General features: G+C 43.7%; 1 protein-coding gene across 3 annotated transcripts in view; it reads right to left on the bottom strand.

Annotated features, from left to right (window-relative positions):
• The window catches only part of PTPN22 (protein tyrosine phosphatase non-receptor type 22), a 233985-nt gene that overhangs the window by 106661 nt on the left and 105898 nt on the right, over window positions 1–21426 (bottom strand). For all 3 annotated transcript variants that reach the window (XM_073667164.1, XM_073667163.1, XM_073667162.1), the window contains exons 5-11: window positions 20366–20404; window positions 20188–20259; window positions 20050–20109; window positions 17135–17277; window positions 14939–15005; window positions 14774–14851; window positions 11952–12044 (exon numbers count right to left, since the gene is read on the bottom strand). In XM_073667164.1, the coding sequence (XP_073523265.1) occupies window positions 11952–12044; window positions 14774–14851; window positions 14939–15005; window positions 17135–17277; window positions 20050–20109; window positions 20188–20259; window positions 20366–20404 (552 nt within the window). The remainder of the gene's footprint in view (window positions 1–11951; window positions 12045–14773; window positions 14852–14938; window positions 15006–17134; window positions 17278–20049; window positions 20110–20187; window positions 20260–20365; window positions 20405–21426) is intronic.

The following is a 21426-nucleotide window of genomic DNA, read 5'->3' as shown; positions in this document are numbered from 1 at the left end:
GTCCGCGCCTACAGGGTTCTCTACACCCAGTAGGGACAACCGGCATACCAGGAGGCTTCCAGACCCCTGGTCATCCTGAAGCTACCATCAATTACAGGACTAGGAACCACGAAGGCCCCGGCATCCAGGGAGAGTGGTTGCCAGAGACAAGTCCTACTACCAAGCAGTCAGGTGAGAGGGCAAAACAACATAGAAGCTAGGCCAAGTTCCAGGCTGGCTAGAAGTTAGAGAGAAGAAAAAACGGACCAGGAGGCCTACAACCCACTCACTGGGGAGAGTTCTGAAGTGCACCCTTCCTATTAAGTACCCTGGACCCTACCTGCCGTTACACCAGTAAAGGTACTAAAGCGAATCCCCTGTGTGCATGTCCGTCATTCCCCCTGACCAGACCGGGCCACCTCTCACCTGAATCCCTTCCATCAACCCTGCCCCGGGGGCCCGCTCCGCCTGTGGGGAGCAGAAATATCCCAACTGCCATCCCATCATCCCCGGAGGTCTGCAGCAGCGCTGGTACCCATTACCAGAAGCCACAGGTGTCGTCACGAGACAAACTGTTAACAAAACCCCCCTTTTTAAAGAGTGACCCCAGAGTACGGGCCCGGGAGCCGACTGCTGTGACATCCTACAAAGAAGGTAAAGGCCCGGGTACCGAGTCTCCCCCATATCCCCCCTGGACGAGTCATCTCTTCCTGGCGTCACGAACTGGATTTCGTGCCCGTTGCCACCTTGTACTGTGTGCCGTATTTGAACTGTGTTTGAACTGTGGTGAACATCGCATGGGAAGAAGAGGGGCGTAACCACGGGAACCAAAGAGGCGTGCCCATTGGTAGTGCGCGAAGCTCAAGCCCCGCCTCGCGCTCTGATGCAGCACTAGGAAGCGTCAGGTCCTGGAAGGAGACCGTCGTCTGCGGAGCTGCGGCCTACCCGAAAAAGAAAGAGAAGGTAGGCTACGGTTTATTAGGGGGGCGCGACCTAGCCGACGACCAGCAAGACGCCGGAGCACCAGTTAACGCTCCCGATGTTCAACTCGCACCCGGCGCTGCTCAGGCCAGTGCGGCCGCCCCACCAGCAGGGGTCGTGACTCCATTGATACCCATGGCCCTGCCATATATCCCCAGAGCGAAATGGCTTCCCCAGTCTGACGGCAAACCAGACACCCTGTCTGGATTCAAAAGCAAAATGTGCGGTGTATTGGACATGTACTCAATGACTGGTAAACAGAGAGCCGCTGTTGTGCTGGGACAATTGACTGGTGCTGCAGAGCGGGAAGTTGAAACCTGGCCAGCCGCAGATCAGGAATCAGTATCTATCATATTTAAGAGACTGCAAACTGTCTTTGAAAACCGCACTGAGACAGATCTTCGGATGAGGTTCTACCACTGTACCCAGAAACCTGAGGACAGTATCCGGGGCTATGCCTGGCGTCTACAAGAGGCACTGCGGGCCCTGAAACAGGTTAGTCCAGCCAGCATACATGATGAGAACAAAATGTTGACAGAACAATTCATCCGGGGGTTGAGGTCTCAGGAGGAGAGCAGAACTGTACGGTGGTGGGCCTTAGATCATCCAAATGCCCCCTTTGACACCCTGAAGGACATGGCTATTAAGGGCCTTCAGCCCCTGGAAACATCAGATACTGCTATCCAGCGTTACCAGGGTGGGGCCACCCCAATGGCCACAACACTCACTGCCCCTTCATTAGCCGCTGAGACAAAAGTGCAAACAGCGCCCCCCCTAGTGAGCTGGACAGCCTGCGCTCTGAAGTGAGTCAGCTAAGTAAAACCCTGACCACTGTCCTGAGCGCCCTGCGGCTACAGACGGAGCCCGAGCCCGATGGAAGGATCCTACTCGCCGACAGTCCGGAGGATGTCCCCTGGGTGAGGAGAAGATGGAGGACAACGCCACCCCGTGGGAGGACCAACGACCAACGTCGCCCTCCAGGAGAACTCATCTGCTACCGTTGCCACAAGACAGGCCACACCGCATGGATCTGTCCTTTAAACGGGCAAAGCCTGGGGCCAAGGGCCGACACCCAGGAGTAGAACAACCAGGCCCATCAAGCTGGTACAACCGATTCGTAGGAGGAAGGCCTTTCTTGTCCATCATGCTGGACAGCATAGCAACACCTGCACTACTGGACACTGGCTCACAGGTAGCCATCATACCTGATGTCCTCTACAAAAAGTACTGGTCCATGGATGAACTCCACCCGCCAGCCCCGAATTTCTCTGTGTATGCCTCCAATGGCCTTCCTCTTAACCTGGTAGGGGTTAAAGATGTGACAGTGAAGGTGGGAGAGTGGAACTAAAGGACAAAGGACTGATTGTCATAGAATCTAACCCTGGTGATACCAATCCATATATGATACTTGGTACAAATATTGTTGGTAACTGTTTAGGAGAAGTGTTGTTTTTACTCCAACAGATTGCTGACACTGCCAAACCAGGGCAGAGGAAGGTGCTCCAGAAAGAAATTCGAGCCCTTCTGTACCAGCAACAGGTAAAGCTAACAGATGGTGAGATTGGTAATGTACGGGTGACAGACCCGATACCCATTGTGATTCCCCCAATGAGTGAAATGCTGATTTGGTGTAGGGCAGCAATAGGTCTCAAGGGACAGAACTACCAGGCGGTAGTAGAGCCCATCAACTCAGAGCACAGACCTACACTCCTAACTGCTAGAGGGTTAGTTGATGTACGCAATGGAAGGGTACCCGTACGCCTCCTAAATTGTGGGGAGGAGGAAGTTAAATTGCCACGATACGCCACTGTTGCCAGACTGTATACTGTGAATAATGATGCCATACACACAGTGGAATCCTTGACCCCACCGGACACAGTGGAGGACAATGACTCCGAAGCTCAGCTGGAGGAATGGTGTCAACAGCTCCATGTTGGGACTGACGCCACTCCTGTCCATAAGAAACACGGTGTTTACAGAGTGGTTCAGGAATATGAACAGGTGTTTAGTAAACACCCAATTTAAACACCTACTTGATTTTGGAAGGGTTAAAGGGGTACAACACCACATACCCACCGGTAACCATCCACCCATTAAGGAGCGTTACAGAACCATATCCCCAGCCCATTACCAAAAGGCCAAAGAAATGTTGCATGACATGAAAAAGGCAGGGGTAGTAAGGGATAGCTGTAGCCCCTGAGCAGCTCCTGTGGTCCTGATCAGAAAGAAGGACGCTAGCATGAGGATGTGTGTAGATTACAGACAAATTAATCGAATAACACATAAAGATGCATACCCTTTGCCCCGTATAGAGGAATCCCTGGCTGCCCTAAAGTCTGCCAATTACTTCTCCACATTGGATCTCACTAGTGGGTACTGGCAAGTCTCTGTTGCTGAGGAAGACCGGGAGAAGACAGCCTTCACCACCCCAATAGGATTATGCGAATTCAACAGCATGCCATTTGGACTCTGCTACGCACCCGGAACGTTCCAGAGGTTGATGGAGTGTTGCTTGGGACACCGGAACTTTGAGACAGTGCTGCTATATCTGGATGATGTTATCGTGTACTCGAGGACGTATTAAGACCACCTAAAGCACCTGGCGGAGGTATTTGAGGCATTGTCCTGGTATGGGATGAAACTAAAACCTTCCAAGTGCCACCTGCTCAAACAGAAGGTTCAGTACCTGGGACACGTGGTCAGCTCAGAGGGAGTAGCACCAGACCTGGAAAAGGTCACTGCCATCCAGAAGTGGCCTGAACCAAGGAACATCAAAGAAGTACGTCAATTTCTGGAACTGGTCGGGTACTACAGGAGGTTCATTAAGGACTATACCAAAAAGGCAGCACCTTTACAAGATCTCCTAGTAGGACAGTCCAAAAGAGGTAAAAGTCCCCCATTCCAGTGGGGCAAAGAGCAGACTGAGTACTTTGCAGTGATGAAGGAAGTCCTAACCGGTGAGGAAATCCTGGCTTACCCCGACTACAGCCAACCTTTCCTGTTGTACACCAACGCCAGCAACGAGGGACTGGGAGCTGTGTTGTCCCAGAAGCAAAACGGCAGAGAAAAGGTAATTGCCTATGCCAGTAGGAAGCTTCACCCTACAGAGAGGAACCCGGAGAATTACAGTTCCTTCAAGCTGGAGTTCCTGGCCTTGGTCTGGGCTATCACTGAAAGATTCAAGCATTACCTAGCCTCAACTAAATTCACAGCCTTTACCGACAATAACCCCTTGACACACCTGGAGACAGCCAGGTTGGGAGCCATGGAACAGCGTTGGGTAGCCAGATTGTCGAATTATCAGTTCACAATCAAGTACCGGGCAGGTCACAAGAACACCAATGCTGATGCCCTGTCAAGAATGCCCCACCAGTCGGACACTGAGGATGAAGTGGATGACCTAGAAGAAATTGAATTACCTGCTTTCCACAGAAGCGGAATGGTCCACGAGCAACACGCCGCCAGAAGACATCATGGTAAGACGCTAAATCCTTTACCTCATCACAGTTGGAAGGAGACCCAGGACAGTGACCCGGTTGTCAGCCTGATCAAAGGACTGATAACCCAAGAAGGTTCTCACCTGGAGAAGGATGCTCCTCCACAAGCCAAACACCTGTGGAATGAGAGAAGCCGGCTGTTCATCTACAGAGAAAAGCTGTGCAGAAGGTATGTCAACCCCAAAACACATGAAATGGTGTCGCAGATTGTTGTACCCAGGACGGATATCCAGATGGTGTTAGAGGCCTACCACGACCAAGCAGGTCATTTTGGCTGGAAGAAGCTGGAAACCCTGCTGAAGGACCGATTCTATTGGGTTGGAATGCGGAGTTCCATAGAAAGGTGGTTCCGGAATTGTGGGCCCTGTAGCCTCAGAAGGAAAGACTACGGTAGCCAGAAAGCACCCTTGCAGTCCATCAAGACAACCCAACCCCTGGAGATTATCGCTCTGGATCACATCAAACTGTCGCCCAGAAGATCAGGCTATTCCTATGCCCTGACCATGGTGGATCACTATTCCCGGTTCCTGGTAGTAGCCCCTGTCAAGGATCTGACAGCAGAAACTGCAGCAAGAACGTTCCAAGCCTACTTCTGCAGACCCCATGGATATCCGGACAAGCTGCTAACAGATCAAGGCCCTGCTTTTGAAGCTGAGCTATTCTAGGAATTCTGTCACCTGTATGGATGCAAGAAGATCTGGACTACGCCATATCATCCGCAAACCAACGGTATGTGCGAGAAAATGAATAATATCGTTATAGACCTGTTAAAAACCCTACCGTTGGAAGAGAGGAACCAGTGGCCAGACAAACTACCTGACCTAGTGGACCTGTATTACCACATAGCTATGAGTTCTACTAATTGTACCCCAGCGTACCTCATGAGAGCAAGACCTGGAAAATTGCCCATGGACCTGGAACTCTGAGTGGTAGAACCTGCTGCAGATATGTCCACTGAAGACTGGGACACAAGTCGGCAAGAGCAGTACAGGAAAGTACAGGCCTGTGTCGAAGACAGTCTAAACAAGGTGAGGGAAAGACAAGAAGACCAATATAACAAGCATGCACCAGCAGAACCCTTGGCACCCGGAGAAATAGTGCTAAAGCGGAAAAGAAGAGGTCACAAGCTCAATGACCAGTGGGAAAGAGAGCCCTACACAATGTTGAATTCTAAATTTGACAACACCAAAACCTGCCTGATCAGCAAGGATGGAGGTAAAACAACCGCAACAGTCTCAAGAGACCACTTGAAATTGTGCCCAGGTCTACTGAAGACACAGGAAGAAGAAACACCTCTTGTAATGCCAGAGAAACCCAAGGAAGACGTAATTCATACAATTCTAGGAGACTTCCCTGTGGACTGGCCTCAACTCGACGGAGCAGTCATCATACCAGTGATACACTTCTGCCAACCACCAGAAGAGCCTCCACCACAAGAAGAACCTGTGAGCGCCCTAGAAGAACCTGCTCAGGAACAGGAAGAGTCCCCAGTAAACAGTGTACTTGCCAGTCCCATAGAGAGATTGAGGCAGTTTTATAATTTATCCGCACGTAGATCTGATAGGTTAACAGAGAGTGCATGCACAGACACCAGTATCACCCCAGTGCTACGAAGGTCCACACGCAGCACACAAGGCCAAATCCCTGCCAGGTATAGGGAATAAGTACAAAATGCCTACATTGTAAATAGTTACCCTTTTGGGTATTGCCTACTATTATTTATTGTGTGAACTGAAAATAATGTGTTCATTTAGTTACCCGTAAGGGTATAAAGACTTGTAGGCTGAGGACTGTGAGCAGCCAAAAACTTTCTGTTGTAAATAGTTGCACTTATCAAAGTGCCCCCCCTATTTGTTTCATAAAAAGACCACAGAACAAAAACCCGTTTGGTGTGGCCGAAGACGTGGTCCAAAACCTGGATCACTTATGCCCTGTAGCCACGCCCAGGGCCTACGTTGAGGGTTTTAAGGCGGGTCCCTCATGTTACTCTTGTTACATCTTCATCAGTGAAATGGACACCTGGTGACGGGACTTACTGTAACATTGTTATTGTTATTATTATTGTTACTTTTTGTTACCTGTTTAAAATGCTTCAGTCCAGGAGTACTGAATTGTACTAGGAGGGAATGTGGCACCCTGCTACTACAGGTACCACAGGACCCAAAAGGGTGCATGGATGGACTTCTCCACAAGAGGCCCTTACTACAAACAGACATCTCGCCCCTCACCTCAGACCACCAGAGGGAGCCCTCTGGTGGTGTACTGTACTGTGCTGCTGTACTGAGGGTCCCGAGTATGGCCGAGGCAAGGAGAGAGAAGAGAGGAGTTAAGGGGGCAGAGGAGCAACTGAAGCTCACCCCAGGTCGCAAGCCGGACACCGAGTCCGCGCCTACAGGGTTCTCTACACCCAGTAGGGACAACCGGCATACCAGGAGGCTTCCAGACCCATGGTCATCCTGAAGCTACCATCAATTACAGGACTAGGAACCACGAAGGCCCTGGCATCCAGGGATAGTGGTTGCCAGAGACAAGTCCTACTACCAAGCAGTCAGGTGAGAGAGCAAAACAACATAGAAGCTAGGCCAAGTTCCAGGCTGGCTAGAAGTTAGAGAGAAGAAAAAACGGACCAGGAGGCCTACAACCCGCTCACTGGGGAGAGTTCTGAAGTGCACCCTTCCTATTAAGTACCCTGGACCCTACCTGCCGTTACACCAGTAAAGGTACTGAAGCTAATCCCCTATGTGCGTGTCCATCATTCCCCCTGACCAGACCGGGCCACCTCTCACCTGCATCCCTTCCATCAACCCTGCCCCGGGGGCCCGCTCCACCTGTGGGGAGCGAAAATATCCCAGCTGCCATCCCATCACCGCCGGAGGTCTGCAGCAGCGCTGGTACTCATTACCAGAAGCCACAGGTGGCGTCACGAGACAAACTGTTAACAAAACCCCCATTTTTAAAGAGTGACCCCAGAGTACGGGTCCGGAAGCCGACTGCTGTGACATCCTACAAAGAAAGTAAAGGCCCGGGTACCGAGTATCCCCCATATCCTCCCTGGGCGAGTCAAGTACTCACAGACAAACCGTGAGGCAGAGTAGTCTGGAGGTTCCCGGTCAGATACCAGGAGGGTTTGTAGTACAGAGGAATAAGACAAAGGCTTGGTCAGGTAACAGTCTGGGGTCAAAAGACAGAAGGGTACGTCAAGACAAAGGAGTAAAAAAAATGAATAGTCAGAGGCCAAATCTGCGGTCAGGTACCTGAAGTCAGAGAGCGTCAAGAGCAGGAAGGATAAACCACAAGAATAGTCATGACAAATCCTAGGTCTGGCAACAGTGTCAGAGGAAAGAGACACAGGGCTAAGCAAACACACCTAACTTAAAGCACAGCTACAAGTGACACTGACTACTAACAGCTAGCCAGCTAAATACCTTGCAAATGATTAAGGATGGGAGGCACCTGGAGAAATGTCCTCAGACTAGACCAGATTGAGCAGCAGGGCTGTCACTCACAATGCTGACAACCTAGCACCCCCAGGTTCAGATTGGATGACTGAACTGTCACTCACAAAACTGACAGTCCACTACACTCCAGATCCCATAGGGAGGCTGAGCTGTCACTCACAGCATCTGTCAGTCACAGTCAATGTTGAAACCGTGACACTGTCGTAATATTTCTGGCAGAGGTGCATGGCAGTTGTAAAATGACCACTAAGAGGGATGCACCTATAACACCAATATTAACCCCTTTAAAGCCCATGACGTACTATTCCGTACCTGTGCCCTGGGCTTTAAGAGCCAGGTACGGAATAGTACCATGTATTTGGTATCGCCGCATCCGGAACGACCTGACCTATAAAACTGTCCCACTAGATAGCCCCTTCAGTGAACACGGTAAAAAAAATAAATAAAAAACGAAGCAAAAAACAATGCTTTATCATCATACCGCCAAACAAAAAATGGAATAACACGTGATCAAAAAGACGAATATAAATAAAAATGGTACCGCTGAAAACGTCATGTTGTCCCGCAAAAAACAAGCTGCCATACAGCTCCATCAGCTGAAAAATAAAAAAGTTATAGCTCTCAGAATAAAGCAATGCAAAAAAATATTTTTTTCTATAAAATAGCTTTTATTGTGTAAAAGCGCCAAAACACAGAAAAATGATATAAATGTGGTACCACTGTAAACATACTGACCCAAAGAATAAAACCACCTTATCAATTTTACCACACGTGGAACAGCATAAAAAAAAAAAAACAATTCCTGAATTGTTGGTTTTTGTTTATTCTGCCTCCCAAAAATCGAAATAGAAAGCGATCAAAAAATGTCACGTGCCTGAAAATGGCACCAATAAAAACGTCAACTCATCCCGCAAAAAACAAGCCATCAAATGACTCTGTCGGCCAAAATATGGAAAAATTATTGGTCTCAAAATATGGCGATGCAAAAACTAGATTTAAAAAAAATGCGTCTTTTAGTGTGTGACAGCTGTCAATCATAAAAAGCCGATATGATTCTGGTATCGCTGTAATCGCACCGACCCGAAGAATAAAGACGTCTAATCAATTATACTGCACGAGGAACGGCGTAAAAAATAAACTCTCGGGTTAGGGTTGTGCTAGGGTTAGGGTTGGGTTAGGGTTGGGATTTTTTTCAAAAGTAAAAAAAAAAAAAAGATTACGATATGGCGACTAGTGTTGACCGTTAGTGCTCGCTACTTGAGTTTGCATCGGGTACTTGGGTATGCACTGAGTATCGCGGGTGCTCGAGTCTCCGCCCCACATGCTTCGTGGCCAAAAAATCCTCGCAGGGATTGCCTGCCATGCACGAGCGACCCCCCGTATGTTTTTTTTATGGGTGTCTAATAACCGTGAAACATGTGGGTGGGGACTCGAGCATGTCATTCGAGCACCCGCGATACATGGCGCGTACCCAAGTACCCGATGCAAACTCAAGTAGCGAGCACTTGCGCTCAAGACTAATGACAAATTATTCAATATGATGACCTAATGTTATCAAATTCTGTGTCGTACCTCTGGGTTCAAAATGTTCACTATACCCCTTGATAAAATATTTAAGGGGTGTAGTTTCCAAAATGGGGTCACTTGTGGGGGGTTTCCAATATTTAGGCACATCAGGGGCTCTCCAAACGCGACATGGCGTCCGCTCTCGATTACAGCCAATTTTGCGTTCAAAAAGTCACACAGTGCTGCTTCACTCCTGAACCCTGCCGTGCGCCCAAACACTGTATTTTTCCCACATATGGGGTATTGGCGTACTCAGGAGACATTGCACAAAAGTTTTCGGGGTCCATTTTCTCCTCTTACCCTTGTAAAAATAAAAAAATTGGGGTAAAACATCATTTTTGTGGAAAAAGTTTGATTTTTTTATTTTCACAGCTCCATGCTATAAACTTCTGTAAAGGACTTGGGGGTTCAGGGTGCTCTCCACACATCTAGATAAATTTCCTGAGGGGTCTAGTTTCCAAAATGGTATTACTTGTGGGGGTTTTCTACTGTCTAGGCACATCAGGGGCTCTCCAAACGCAACATTGGCGTCTGCTAATTATTAAAGCAAATTTTACAATCAAAAAGTCAAATGGCGCTCCTTCCCTCCCGAACCCTGCTGTGCGCCCAAACAGTGGTTTTCCCCAACATATGAGGTATCTTCTTACTCAGGAGAAATTGCACAACAAACTGCATGGTGCAATTTCTCTTGTTACCCTTATGAAAATGCAAAATTGGGGGCTTAAAAACATTTTTGTGGGAAAAATGTGAAAATTTTATATTTACGGCTCAATGTTATAAACTTCTGTGAAGCACCTGGGGGTTAAAGGTGCTCAACACACATCTAGATAAGTTCTCTAAGGGGTCTAGTTTCCAAAATGGTGTCACTTGTGGGGGGTTTCCATTGTTTAGGCACATCAGGGGCTTTCCAAACGCAACATGGCGTCCGCTAATTATTCAAGCAAATTTTACATTCAAAAAGTCAAATGGCGCTCCTTCCCTTCCGAACCCTGCCGTGCGCCCAAACAGTGTTTTTTCACCACATATGGGGTATCTGCGTGCTCAGGAGAAATTGCACAACAAATTTTGGGGTCCATTTTTTCCTGTTACCCCTGCGAAAATAAAAAAAATTGGGTTTAAAATAACATTTTTGTGAAAAAAGTTAATTGTTATTTTTTTTCTTCCACATTCCAAAAATTCCTGTGAAGCACCTGAAGGGTTAAAGTTCTTGAATGTGGTTTTGAGCACCTTGAGGGGTGCACTTTTTAGAATGGTGTCACTTTTGGGTATTTTCTTTCATAAAGACCCCTCAAAGTGACTTCAAATGTGATGTGATCCCTAAAAAAATGATTTTGTAAATTTTGTTGGAAAAATGAGAAATCGCTGGTCAACTTTTAACCCTTATAACTCCCTAATAAAAAAAAAATGTGGTTCCAAAATTGTGCTGATGTAAAGTAGACATGTGGGAAATGTTATTTATTAACTAATTTGTGTGACATATCTCTCTGATTTAAGGGCATAAAAATTCAAATTTTGAAAATTGCAAAATTTTCAAAATTTTCACCAAATTTCCATTTTTTTTCACAAATAAACGCAAGTTATATAGAAGAAATTTTACCACTATCATGAAGAACAATATGTCACGAAAAAAAATCTCAGAATCAGGGGGATACGTTGAAGCGTTCCAGAGTAATTACCTCATAAAGTGACAGTGGTCAGAATTGTAAAAATTGGCCTGGTCATTAACGTGCAAACCACCTTGGGTTGTAAAGGGGTTAATGAATCAGGCCCATTATCTTTGCGATTTTTGCCGTTTTCACATCAGTTTCACCCAACTTTGCCAAAATGGGCGGAGCTGGAGAGGGAAGGGGGCGTGACATCACAGCTTTTGTAATTTATGATGAGCTGCAGCATTCCCAGATCTGGAGTCTGGAGTAAGATTTTTGGTGTGGTTAACGCCATTCATCAGATGCTCCTGATTCATGAAGAGGCCTCTTCATCAATCAAAAGAGTATAACAACACCTGAACCTTCAACAAGATCAGCAAAAAAATCGCCGGTCTTGATTAATCAGGGTCAAATAGCTCATGAGTCCAAATGTATTTAGTCTCCGCTCACACAGTCTGAATAACCTCTGCAGTTGCACTAAGCATTGTGAGATCTCAGCAGCAACAGAGGAGGAATGCTGAGGAGCTGTCAATTAGTCTTGTGGGCAAAGAGTTTACATTTTTCCAAAAGTTTTATAAAACTATTCTGACATACATCCTCATCGGATATAAGACTTAAAGATGTATTCTGCTTGTCTTGGGTGCTTTAAACTGTAGTTCAATGTATACCCAGTATACAGTAGTCATTGTTTTATACTATCCACTGCATCTTCAGCACGTTTTATAGCTAGTCTACAGGCCAAGTGTATTGTCATTATGCTAGTAGCACATAATACATCAGGCAGATATACATGACCAAGGAATTTTGCTAGGTAACACACTTACCATATTCTCGTCATTGCCTGATATTACATTTATCATCTCAAGTTCTTTTTTGAATAGATGAATAACTGCATTGTAGACAAGCTCATACTGTTCCTGGAAAATATTACAAATCAAACCATGTATGATTATATACTTGTTATCTCTGCCAAGTTATTGAATTATATAGTGTTATACATAGTCAAGATGTTGTTGTTAATGCTATTAATATTTTTTTCCTAAATGTTAAAATACTATTAGAATCTGAACACCCCCATATGCACATTCAATTGCTGAGAGATATTGCCAAGAATGAAGGTAAATGATGTGAGAGTTTCCAGATGCACCCAGACATCCACTCTGGGGGTTATGTAGAGAACTAAATTGGCTATATTTTATTCACACTGCCTTTCCAATTGATTTGTCCCCTGGAACTAAGGAACCAGAGATACATTACATTTACCTTACATTTTTGTAGAAATTAACTTGCATGTTGATTCATTACATTATATGAAAGTGAACCTGACATCTGATATATGCTGCCCGATTCATGGGCTGATTGTATCAGACACTGGATGTATGATCTCAGCCATATATGTTTGACTATGAAACACTTTGGCGTTTCAGAGGGGAACATACTTTAAAGGTCGCCATTGACCGAGCCATGCTGGAGACTAGTCGGACAGGTGGGTCCTGGACAACTTCTACCCACTGTAGGGTTTTACTCACTCCGCTGCTTTTGAGGTAGGCACAGGAAGCAGTGTCTTTAAAAATGTTCAAGGCAGGTTTATTATAACTTCATAAACCGCTGCGCATAAGCAAACAAAACACAGCCTGGTCTGGCACAGAGTAACAAAACAGAAAATAAATAGTCCATTCAGTAGTGCGGGTTCGCCCGCTCACGGTCAGTGTCCTTTAGCACAAACACACTTGAGGGCAGCACGGTGGCTCAGTGGTTAGCACTGCAGCCTTGCAGTGCTGGGGTCCTGGATTCAAATCCCACCAAAGACAACATCTGCAAGGAGTTTGTATGTTCTCGTGTTTGCATGGGTTTCCTCCGGGTTCTCCGATTTTCTCCCACACTCCAAAGACATACTGATAGGGAATGTAGATTGTGAGCCCCAATGGGGACAGTGCTCATAATGTCTGTAAATTGTCTGAATTGTAAAGCGCTGCGGAATATGTTGGCGCTATGTAAATAAAAACAAAAGAAAAAAAAAGAAGAAGAGGTCTCCACACCTCAAGCCACAGACACTGAATGAGACACTCGGTCTCCATTTTATTTACCAAAACCACGCCCTGGGGTGGGGATATGTGAGTAGCTATTCCCTCCCATCTCTTATGACTGCTGGTAAAAACCAGCCCTGATACGCCCTCTTAAGCCTCTCAGCATTACGTGTGTTGGAGCATGCTTTCCCGGGTTTACATCACCAAACCTACCAACCTCGGTGATACATATCTCCCCTCAAGGATCTGTCCGGCGGCCATCTTACACCACCCATTACCCTTGATTTTCAGGTCTCTGCCTAGACCTGTCAATTTAGGGCAGCAGTTGGGGAGAAGCGGGTGGGGACCCGCTTGTCCGACTAGTCTCCAGCATGGCTCGGTCCCTGGTTTCTTTAAAGTATGTTTTTTTCTGAAACTTTGCAGTGTTTCAGACTCAAACATACCTGGTTGAGATCATAAAACCAGTGCTTGATACATGCTGCCCATGGATCAGCTAGCTTGTATCAGCTGTCAAGTTCACTTTAAGCATGGTAGTCTTAAAGAGGACCTATCACCTCCTTGGAAACATCGTAAAGTAAAAAAGAACAAATATATACCTTTCTCAAATATATACAATAAGGACAATTAATTACATTAACCAATATTTCCTCATTGATTTAGTGATAAAAGATCTGTCCCTTTAAGAAAAGGAGACTGAAGTCAACTCAAGTGGAGTCTCACCATATAACAGCGGTTTAAGGGTTTTTGTTTCTGCACTGGGAGATATTATTGTGTGGGGTAGAGTGTTGCATGTAAATAACACAAAAGAGTTTCTTTACTTGAAGCTGAATGTAATTATATATGTGGCAAAATCAGAATATTCCTTGTATATTATGTAGCAGCTGCAGCAGAAGGAGGATAGGAGCGTCAGTACAGGTAAATCCTACAGCCTTCTCTGAGTTACTACTATTGTTTCTATGAAGTATGTAGAAAGCGACCGAGATAAACCCTTTACAAGCAGCTGTGTCCTCCGATTAGTAGATTAACCCTTTATAAACAGCTATGTTCTTTTTCTTTAGCTGGTCTGCAGAATACACAGGAAATGCCATTACGTTAATGATAAATAGCAATAATCAGTTTCAGACTCTAGGTTGAAGGGAGGGAAAATTTTACCTGATTTGTGTCTCACTGATTTACTGCTCTTTGGGATGCATTTGGGAAATGATTCACCAGATTTGTGAATCTGTTTAGGAGAATTCGTAATAAAAATAAGTTAATCTATTCTCCTTATTGTATTCAATGGACAATCGCCTTGACAAAACAGGTGAAATGATGAGTCAACCCTAAATCCTGCAGATCTAAGCCCAATGTTCCATTTAGCTATATCACTGGGGGATGTTTATCTCAACCTCATCAGATTTAGAGCTCACTGTGGAAAAGTGGAACTAAAACCTGTGTCCTCTTAATACTAAGAGAAATCAAGTGATTAGCTAATTACATGTATTTGAGAAGAGTCTTATAATTTCATCTACTTTCACATCTGGTATTTTTCTCACAACTGATAGGTCCTCTTTAAAAGGGTTTCCAAGGGAAGGATAGTGATTATAATAAAACATTGTTGCTAATGATTAAGTACATACTTTGGTCTGGACTAGAGAAGACCGTTGTGTCCTCATTTCTTGGATAATGGAATAAATGCTGAAATTAACTGGAATAATCTAGGATGGGAGAGAAATAATATTAACATTTGTTACAAAGACACTGAAACCTATTGATGTCTGCATCTGTGACACGACCAATCTTACCTGATCTTTAAGAAGTCTCCATATGTAATCAATGGTGCAAATGACGCCAGTCCGCCCACAGCCAGCACTAAATTTAACAACACAAAACAAATGAAGCAAAGTGATATGTTTGTCATATAGAATAATGCTTAATCAGATGCTATGTACATAATGATTGATATTTCAATCTGCAGTTATAGTAATCTGAGTTTAGGTGGCGCTGCAGCTCCAATAATTTACAAGCTTCCCTGGCCGTATACATTTTGGAAGTACTTGCTGTAAACTACTGAACTTAACAAGGCGTTCTTTAATAAAATCACATAGTTCATTCCCATTAAATAAAAAGTAATAGTAGTATAGATATAATAGTTTACAGTTGATAGGTAATATTTTTTTTAAATAATCACTTGTTTTTAATAGCTATTAAAGAGCAATGGAAACATGATGAATACGAACTAACTGAATTTTCCTACACATACAGTACAGACCAAAAGTTTGGACACACCTTCTCATTTAAAGATTTTTCTGTATTTTCTTGACTATGAAAATTGTACATTCACACTGAAGGTATCAAAACTATTAATTAACACATAGTTAACAAAAAAGTGTGAAAAAACTGAAAATATGTCTTATATTCTAGGTTCTTCAAAGTAGCCACCTTTTGCTTTGATGGCTGCTTTGCACACCCTTGGCATTCTCTTGATGAGCTTCAAGAGGTAGTCACCGAAAATGGTTTTTACTTCACAGGTGTGCCCTGTCAGGTTTAATAAGTGGGATTTCTTTCCTTATAAATGGGGTTGGGACCATCAGTTGTGTTGTGCAGAAGTCTGGTGGATACACAGCTGATAGTCCTACTGAATAGACTGTTAGAATTTGTATTATGGCAAGAAAAAAGCAGCTAAGTAAAGAAAAATGAGTGGCCATCATTACTTTAAGAAATGAAGGTCAGTCAGTCAAAAAAAATGGGAAAACTTTGAAAGTGTCCCCAAGTGCAGTTGCAAAAACCATCAAGTGCTGCAAAGAAACTGGCTCACATGAGGACCTCTCCAGGAAAGGAAGACCAAGAGTCACCTCTGCTTCTAAGTTTATCCGAGTCACCAGCCTCAGAAATCGCAGGTTAACAGCAGCTCAGATTAGAGACTGGGTCAATGCCACAAAGAGTTCTAGCAGCAGACACATCTCTTCAACAACTGTTAAGAGGAGACTTTGTGCAGCAGGCCTTCATGGTAAAATAGCTGCTAGGAAACCACTGCTAAGGACAGGCAACAAGCAGAAGAGACTTGTTTGGGCTAAAGGACACAAGGAATGGACATTAGACCAGTGGAAATCTGTGCTTTGGTCTGATGAGTCCAAATTTGAGATCTTTGGTTCCAACCACCGTGTCTTTGTGGGACGAAGAAAAGGTGAACGGATGGACTCTACATGCCTGGTTCCCACCGTGAAGCATGGAGGAGGTGGTGTGATGGTGTGGGGGTGCTTTGCTGGTGACACTGTTGGGGATTTTTTCAAAATTAAAGGCATACTGAACCAGCATGGCTACCACAGCATCTTGCAGCGGCATGCTATTCCACCCGGTTTGCGTTTAGTTGGACCATCATATATTTTTCAACAGGACAATGACCCCAAACACACTTACAGGCTGTGTAAGGGCTATTTGACCAAGTTGGGGTGCTACGCCAGATGACCTGGCCTCCACAGTCACCAGACCTGAACCCAATCGAGATGATTTGGGGTGAGCTGGACCGCAGAGTGAAGGCAAAAGGGCCAACAAGTGCTAAGCATCTCTGGGAACTCCTTCAAGATTGTTGGAAGACCATTTCCGGTGACTACCTCTTGAAGCTCATCAAGAGAATGCCAAGAGCGTGCAAAGCAGTCATCAAAGCAAAAGGTGGCTACTTTGAAGAACCTAGAATATAAGACATATTTTCAGTTGTTTCAAACTTTTTTGTTAAGTATATAATTCCACATGTGTTAATTCATAGCTTTGATGCCTTCAGTGTGAATGTACAATTTTCATAGTCAAGAAAATACAGAAAAATCTTTAAATGAGAAGGTGTGTCCAAACTTTTGGTCTGTACTGTATATAAACCAATGAGCTACATGCATTAACAAACAAAATCCACATAATCTATATCTAATAAATAATTTTTACATCCAGGAGCTGAAACCTCCTACTAGAAACACTTTAGTGTAGAAATAAAATCACACTTTCCTTACCTACAGTGGATACATATTGGCGGACTGTCATCTTTCTGGAGAAGACGAATGTCCTGTATCATTTCTAAGATATGCTTCACAGAAGAGGGGACATCATGATCAGGCCAGTTCTTGTAATGAATTTGGTAAACTATTCGTATTTCCTGCATCAGAGAAGTAATGAGGCACTGATATAGCATACTGTACTTAATTGACGAGGGACTGATTTGAGACTGCAGCTATTTGTTTCTGAAAAGCCATAAATTAACAATGGATTGAATTTCACATCAGCCAAACCATATGAGTGCTTGATTTTTGCGGAATGAGCGGTAACTTACAGCTTACACACCTTGTTGATGGCATGGGCACTACTCCTATGCCAGTTCCATCCACATGTCATACATTAGCAGTGCTAAGTGGAAGATATATGCATCTAGCGCTGTAATTGTCAAGCACAATGCAACAATTGTTTATTTACTAGGTGATTCCATAAAAACTAGTGATTTGCTTTATGTCATAAACACCATAAAGAAGAAAAAAATAAAAAAATCTGAATTGCCATTTTTCTTATCACAATTCTTCCCCCTCATCAGTGTTATAAAAAAAATATCAAAACTTTGTTTGTACTGTAGAGAAGCAGGAGGTAAAGTCCTGGATGGCAAGTATGTGTCACCGAGGTGACTAGCCTCAGTGATGTAGGTCCCAGAATAGAGTGGTCAGTAACAACAAGTTACTGGGCAGATTTTTAGTGAACCGGATTATGGGTTCGGGATTTAGGAGCAACCAAAAGAGCTTGGGTGGGAATGGTCGCACCTATATACTCCATCTCAGGTCTTGCAGATCCTATAAAAGGCAGCTGGGTTGGCTCAGGTGTGTCTGATATGATGGTGTTGGAGAGTGACCAGGATTGCTGACCAAACTGAGCCAAAACCTGTGCTTGTATTGTGGCATGGGTGAGACTGTATTGTTTCTTTGCCTATCCAGTGGATGGTCTATTTTTGTTATTATTTGTTGAAGCTAGGAAATGGCTGTTTTCTTTCATTTGAGCACTGGTAAAGGTTATGACAGATAATAAATCTGAGACTGCTTTATACAAGAACCAAGTGCCTGTGTGTACTCAAATGGCTACAAGAAAGCTTGAATCCCTACAGTACCAAAAAAAAGTACAGTTCATCACACAAAAACATGCCCTTACACAGGTCTATCAATGGAAACATAAAAAGCTCTGAATTCTTTTTAAATCATTAAAATAAAAAAAGATATTTAAGTTTGTTATTACCTTAACTGTACAGACTCCCCTAAAATCAATGGCGAATTTGGATTTTTTCTCTCCATTTCAATCAACTTGTGTTTTCAGTACATTATATTAAAAATAGAATGTTGTGATTGAAAAGTCATCCTACATATAAGCCCTCATACAGATATGTAGACGGAAAAATAAAAAGTATAATCAAGAAATGGCTGCTTGAAAAGGACCTTTCATAAGTTTTAGTATGTTAAAATGAAAATGGTCTTATCTTAGAATAGTGGCTGCAAAACTGACTTTCACTTTTTTTTTTCATTTCTCATCTCTGTTGCAGTGATGACCTGTAAAGGTTGTGTAATATAATATATAGTACCAAAGTGGCTTTATGAGAAATTTGTCTCTGGAGCAGTTACTTTTTCCATGAATGATTTTGACCAATTATAAGCAGAAGGTTTCATGCAGGGGAAAAAAAGAACAGGTCCCGAGAAAAGCCTAAACTTGACTTTCTCCTGTGAGAAATGTAATGACACACAGCCCTCCTTTCTTTCGTGATCTCTGCACCTACTGTTTGCAGCTTTCATCTCACTGTAGTCAGTGTAGAGGGAGGGGAATAAAGCAGAGCTATGTGTCATTTCATACACCTCTTGCAGCTTTCATCTGACTGCACTGTCAGCTCTGCTTTACTCCTCTTCCCCTCACACTGATAGTATTGTGAGTGGAGCATAGCAGATGCAGAGGTATTTGTAATGACTCACAGCTGCTCTATACTCTACTTAGTAGATAATAGTAGTAAATTCACAAAGGAGAGCAGGGCTGTTTGTCATTACATTTCTAACATGAGAAAGCCTGTTCTAAAGTTGTCTAGGGGCATTTTCGTTTTTTTTCCCCCTGCATGACACCTCCTGCTTATGATTGGTCAAAGTAATGATGAGGAAAAACGTAACCGCCCCAGTGACAAATCTCAGCTAACACACCCTTGGTGTGAGCATAATTGAAAATCTAAACTGCTAATATCTCCACAACGATCATGAGAAATTGAACAATAAAAACTACGTTTTATTCAGCTCTGAAGCCACTATTCCATGATGTGGCCAGTTTAACATGTTAAATCATGTGAAATGACCTCTTCTTTAAAGAGGTTGCCCACTACTTTATCATTGATGACCTATCCTTAGGATTAGGATAGGTCATCAATGTCTGATTGGTCGAGGTCCAACACCCGACACCCCGACAATTAGCTGTTCTCGTGTCGGAGGCGGAGGCCGCCAGCTGGCACTACTCAATTGTGGAGCTTCTCCGTCTTCTAATAGTGGCCGTGGCAGGGTACTACACATCCAACTCCAATTCAAATCAATAGGAGGCGTATGTGCAGTACCCGGCCCTGCCGCCGCCACTATCAGAAGACAGAGCAACTCTGCAATTGAGCAGTGCCGACCACCGCCGATGCTGAGAACAGCTAATTAGCGGGGTATTGAGTGTCGGACCTCCACTGATCAGGCATTGATGACCTATCCTATGGATAGGTCATCAATTATAAAGTAGTGGACAACCTCTTTAAAGGGTTAGTGAACTTGACACTGTGTTGGTGACCTTAGGTTGGCATTGTTGTTCTAGTGACAGATCTGCTTTAACACAGTAAAAAGGTATGTTATACAATGTATCTATGTAAAAAAAATCACAAAACACTTACATTGCCATAGGTTATGGCCAATAGCCTGATAACGTAGTCCGTCTTCTTCTCTTCTTTAGTCTACGGAACAAGGAATGATAATTTCAAGGAAAAATTACAGATTTCTGCTTGTGCCAAAATAGTGATCATGATACTTACACATGTAATAGAAAATGGTCCACATTGTAACACTTCACATCCTACTTCTGCCCAGTAACGTTCACACTTTTTCTAGTTGTGGAGGAAACACTTTTTTTAAAAATTTTTTATTTATGAACAAGACATAGCCTAGCATTGAGAGAGAAGAAAATGACGATCTATTGGCTTTTAAACTTACTTTTCCCATTTCAAACTCCATACAGGCCATGACAATAATCTGGAAAACAAAAAAAGATATAGACTTAAAGGGTATTTTGGTTTCAGGGGATGTATGTTATTCATGGTATAATGAAAATTGAACTTAGTTATTGTACAATATGCCCTCTGTATCAGTGCCGCATGAATTGTAAAGATTTCTGCCTGCTACCACTCAATAGGAGCCTCCGTTATTTATATGCTGTGAATAAAATGATTTTTGTCCACTGGAAAACAATGTTGACATCAGAATACCCCAAATGCTTTCATGACAAGATAAAAAGTGTTGCCTGTGCAATCTAAAACTTTGTCCAGGGGATGGGATCTGTAAAAAATATTAAACTCAATCACACTCGCCTATTGGTACTTACCTGAGTCTAGCGTAGGCTACTTTGTGGTCTTCAGTAATGTCACCATTCTGCTAAACTACTGCTGCCTGTGATTGACTGCAGTGGTCAGATGACTTTAGCAGTGTAGCCAATCACAGGCCTTAGCAGTCCAGGGGCTGGTGGAACAGTGATATTACTGTTCATTATTATTGAATTAGAGGGAGTGCATTGGGGGTCCTTCACCAATCATGGCTATATTCCATAAAATTATAAATTGGAATATCCCCTTAAGCACAAGGCTTATTTTGAACGAACATCTGATATGGTCTGTAATTATCTTTCTGCATTTTTACAGATTCTGTTATAGTTAAATATTCTTGTCAAGTGACAAGACTCATAAAAAAGCCAGACATTAACCTATAGGGTGCTAGACAGCGAGCTTTCAACTTCTTAGAGCTGATTTGTATACCTTTTTCCCTCAAAGCTTTGCCTGGCCTATAATTTTCCAGCCATACCTATATGCCATAAAATTATATGAAAGTATCCCTTTAAGCACATTGGAGATTTATAATGTACATTTGACAAGGCCTGAAATAATTTTTCTCCACTTTTAACATTTTCTTCTAGAGCACTTGACATTACACAGGATCTCAAGTCCAGCATACAATTATGGAACTGCTGGTATTTACTAACATGGGTCTCATTGCCATGTACT

This window comes from Phyllobates terribilis, unplaced genomic scaffold, assembly GCF_046119375.1.
Source record: "Phyllobates terribilis strain yellow unplaced genomic scaffold, ASM4611937v1 Scaffold_2__4_contigs__length_985480577, whole genome shotgun sequence".
Taxonomy (NCBI): domain Eukaryota; kingdom Metazoa; phylum Chordata; class Amphibia; order Anura; family Dendrobatidae; genus Phyllobates; species Phyllobates terribilis.
Note: the sequence above shows the minus strand (reverse complement) of the source record. Positions and strands in the feature narration are given on the sequence as shown.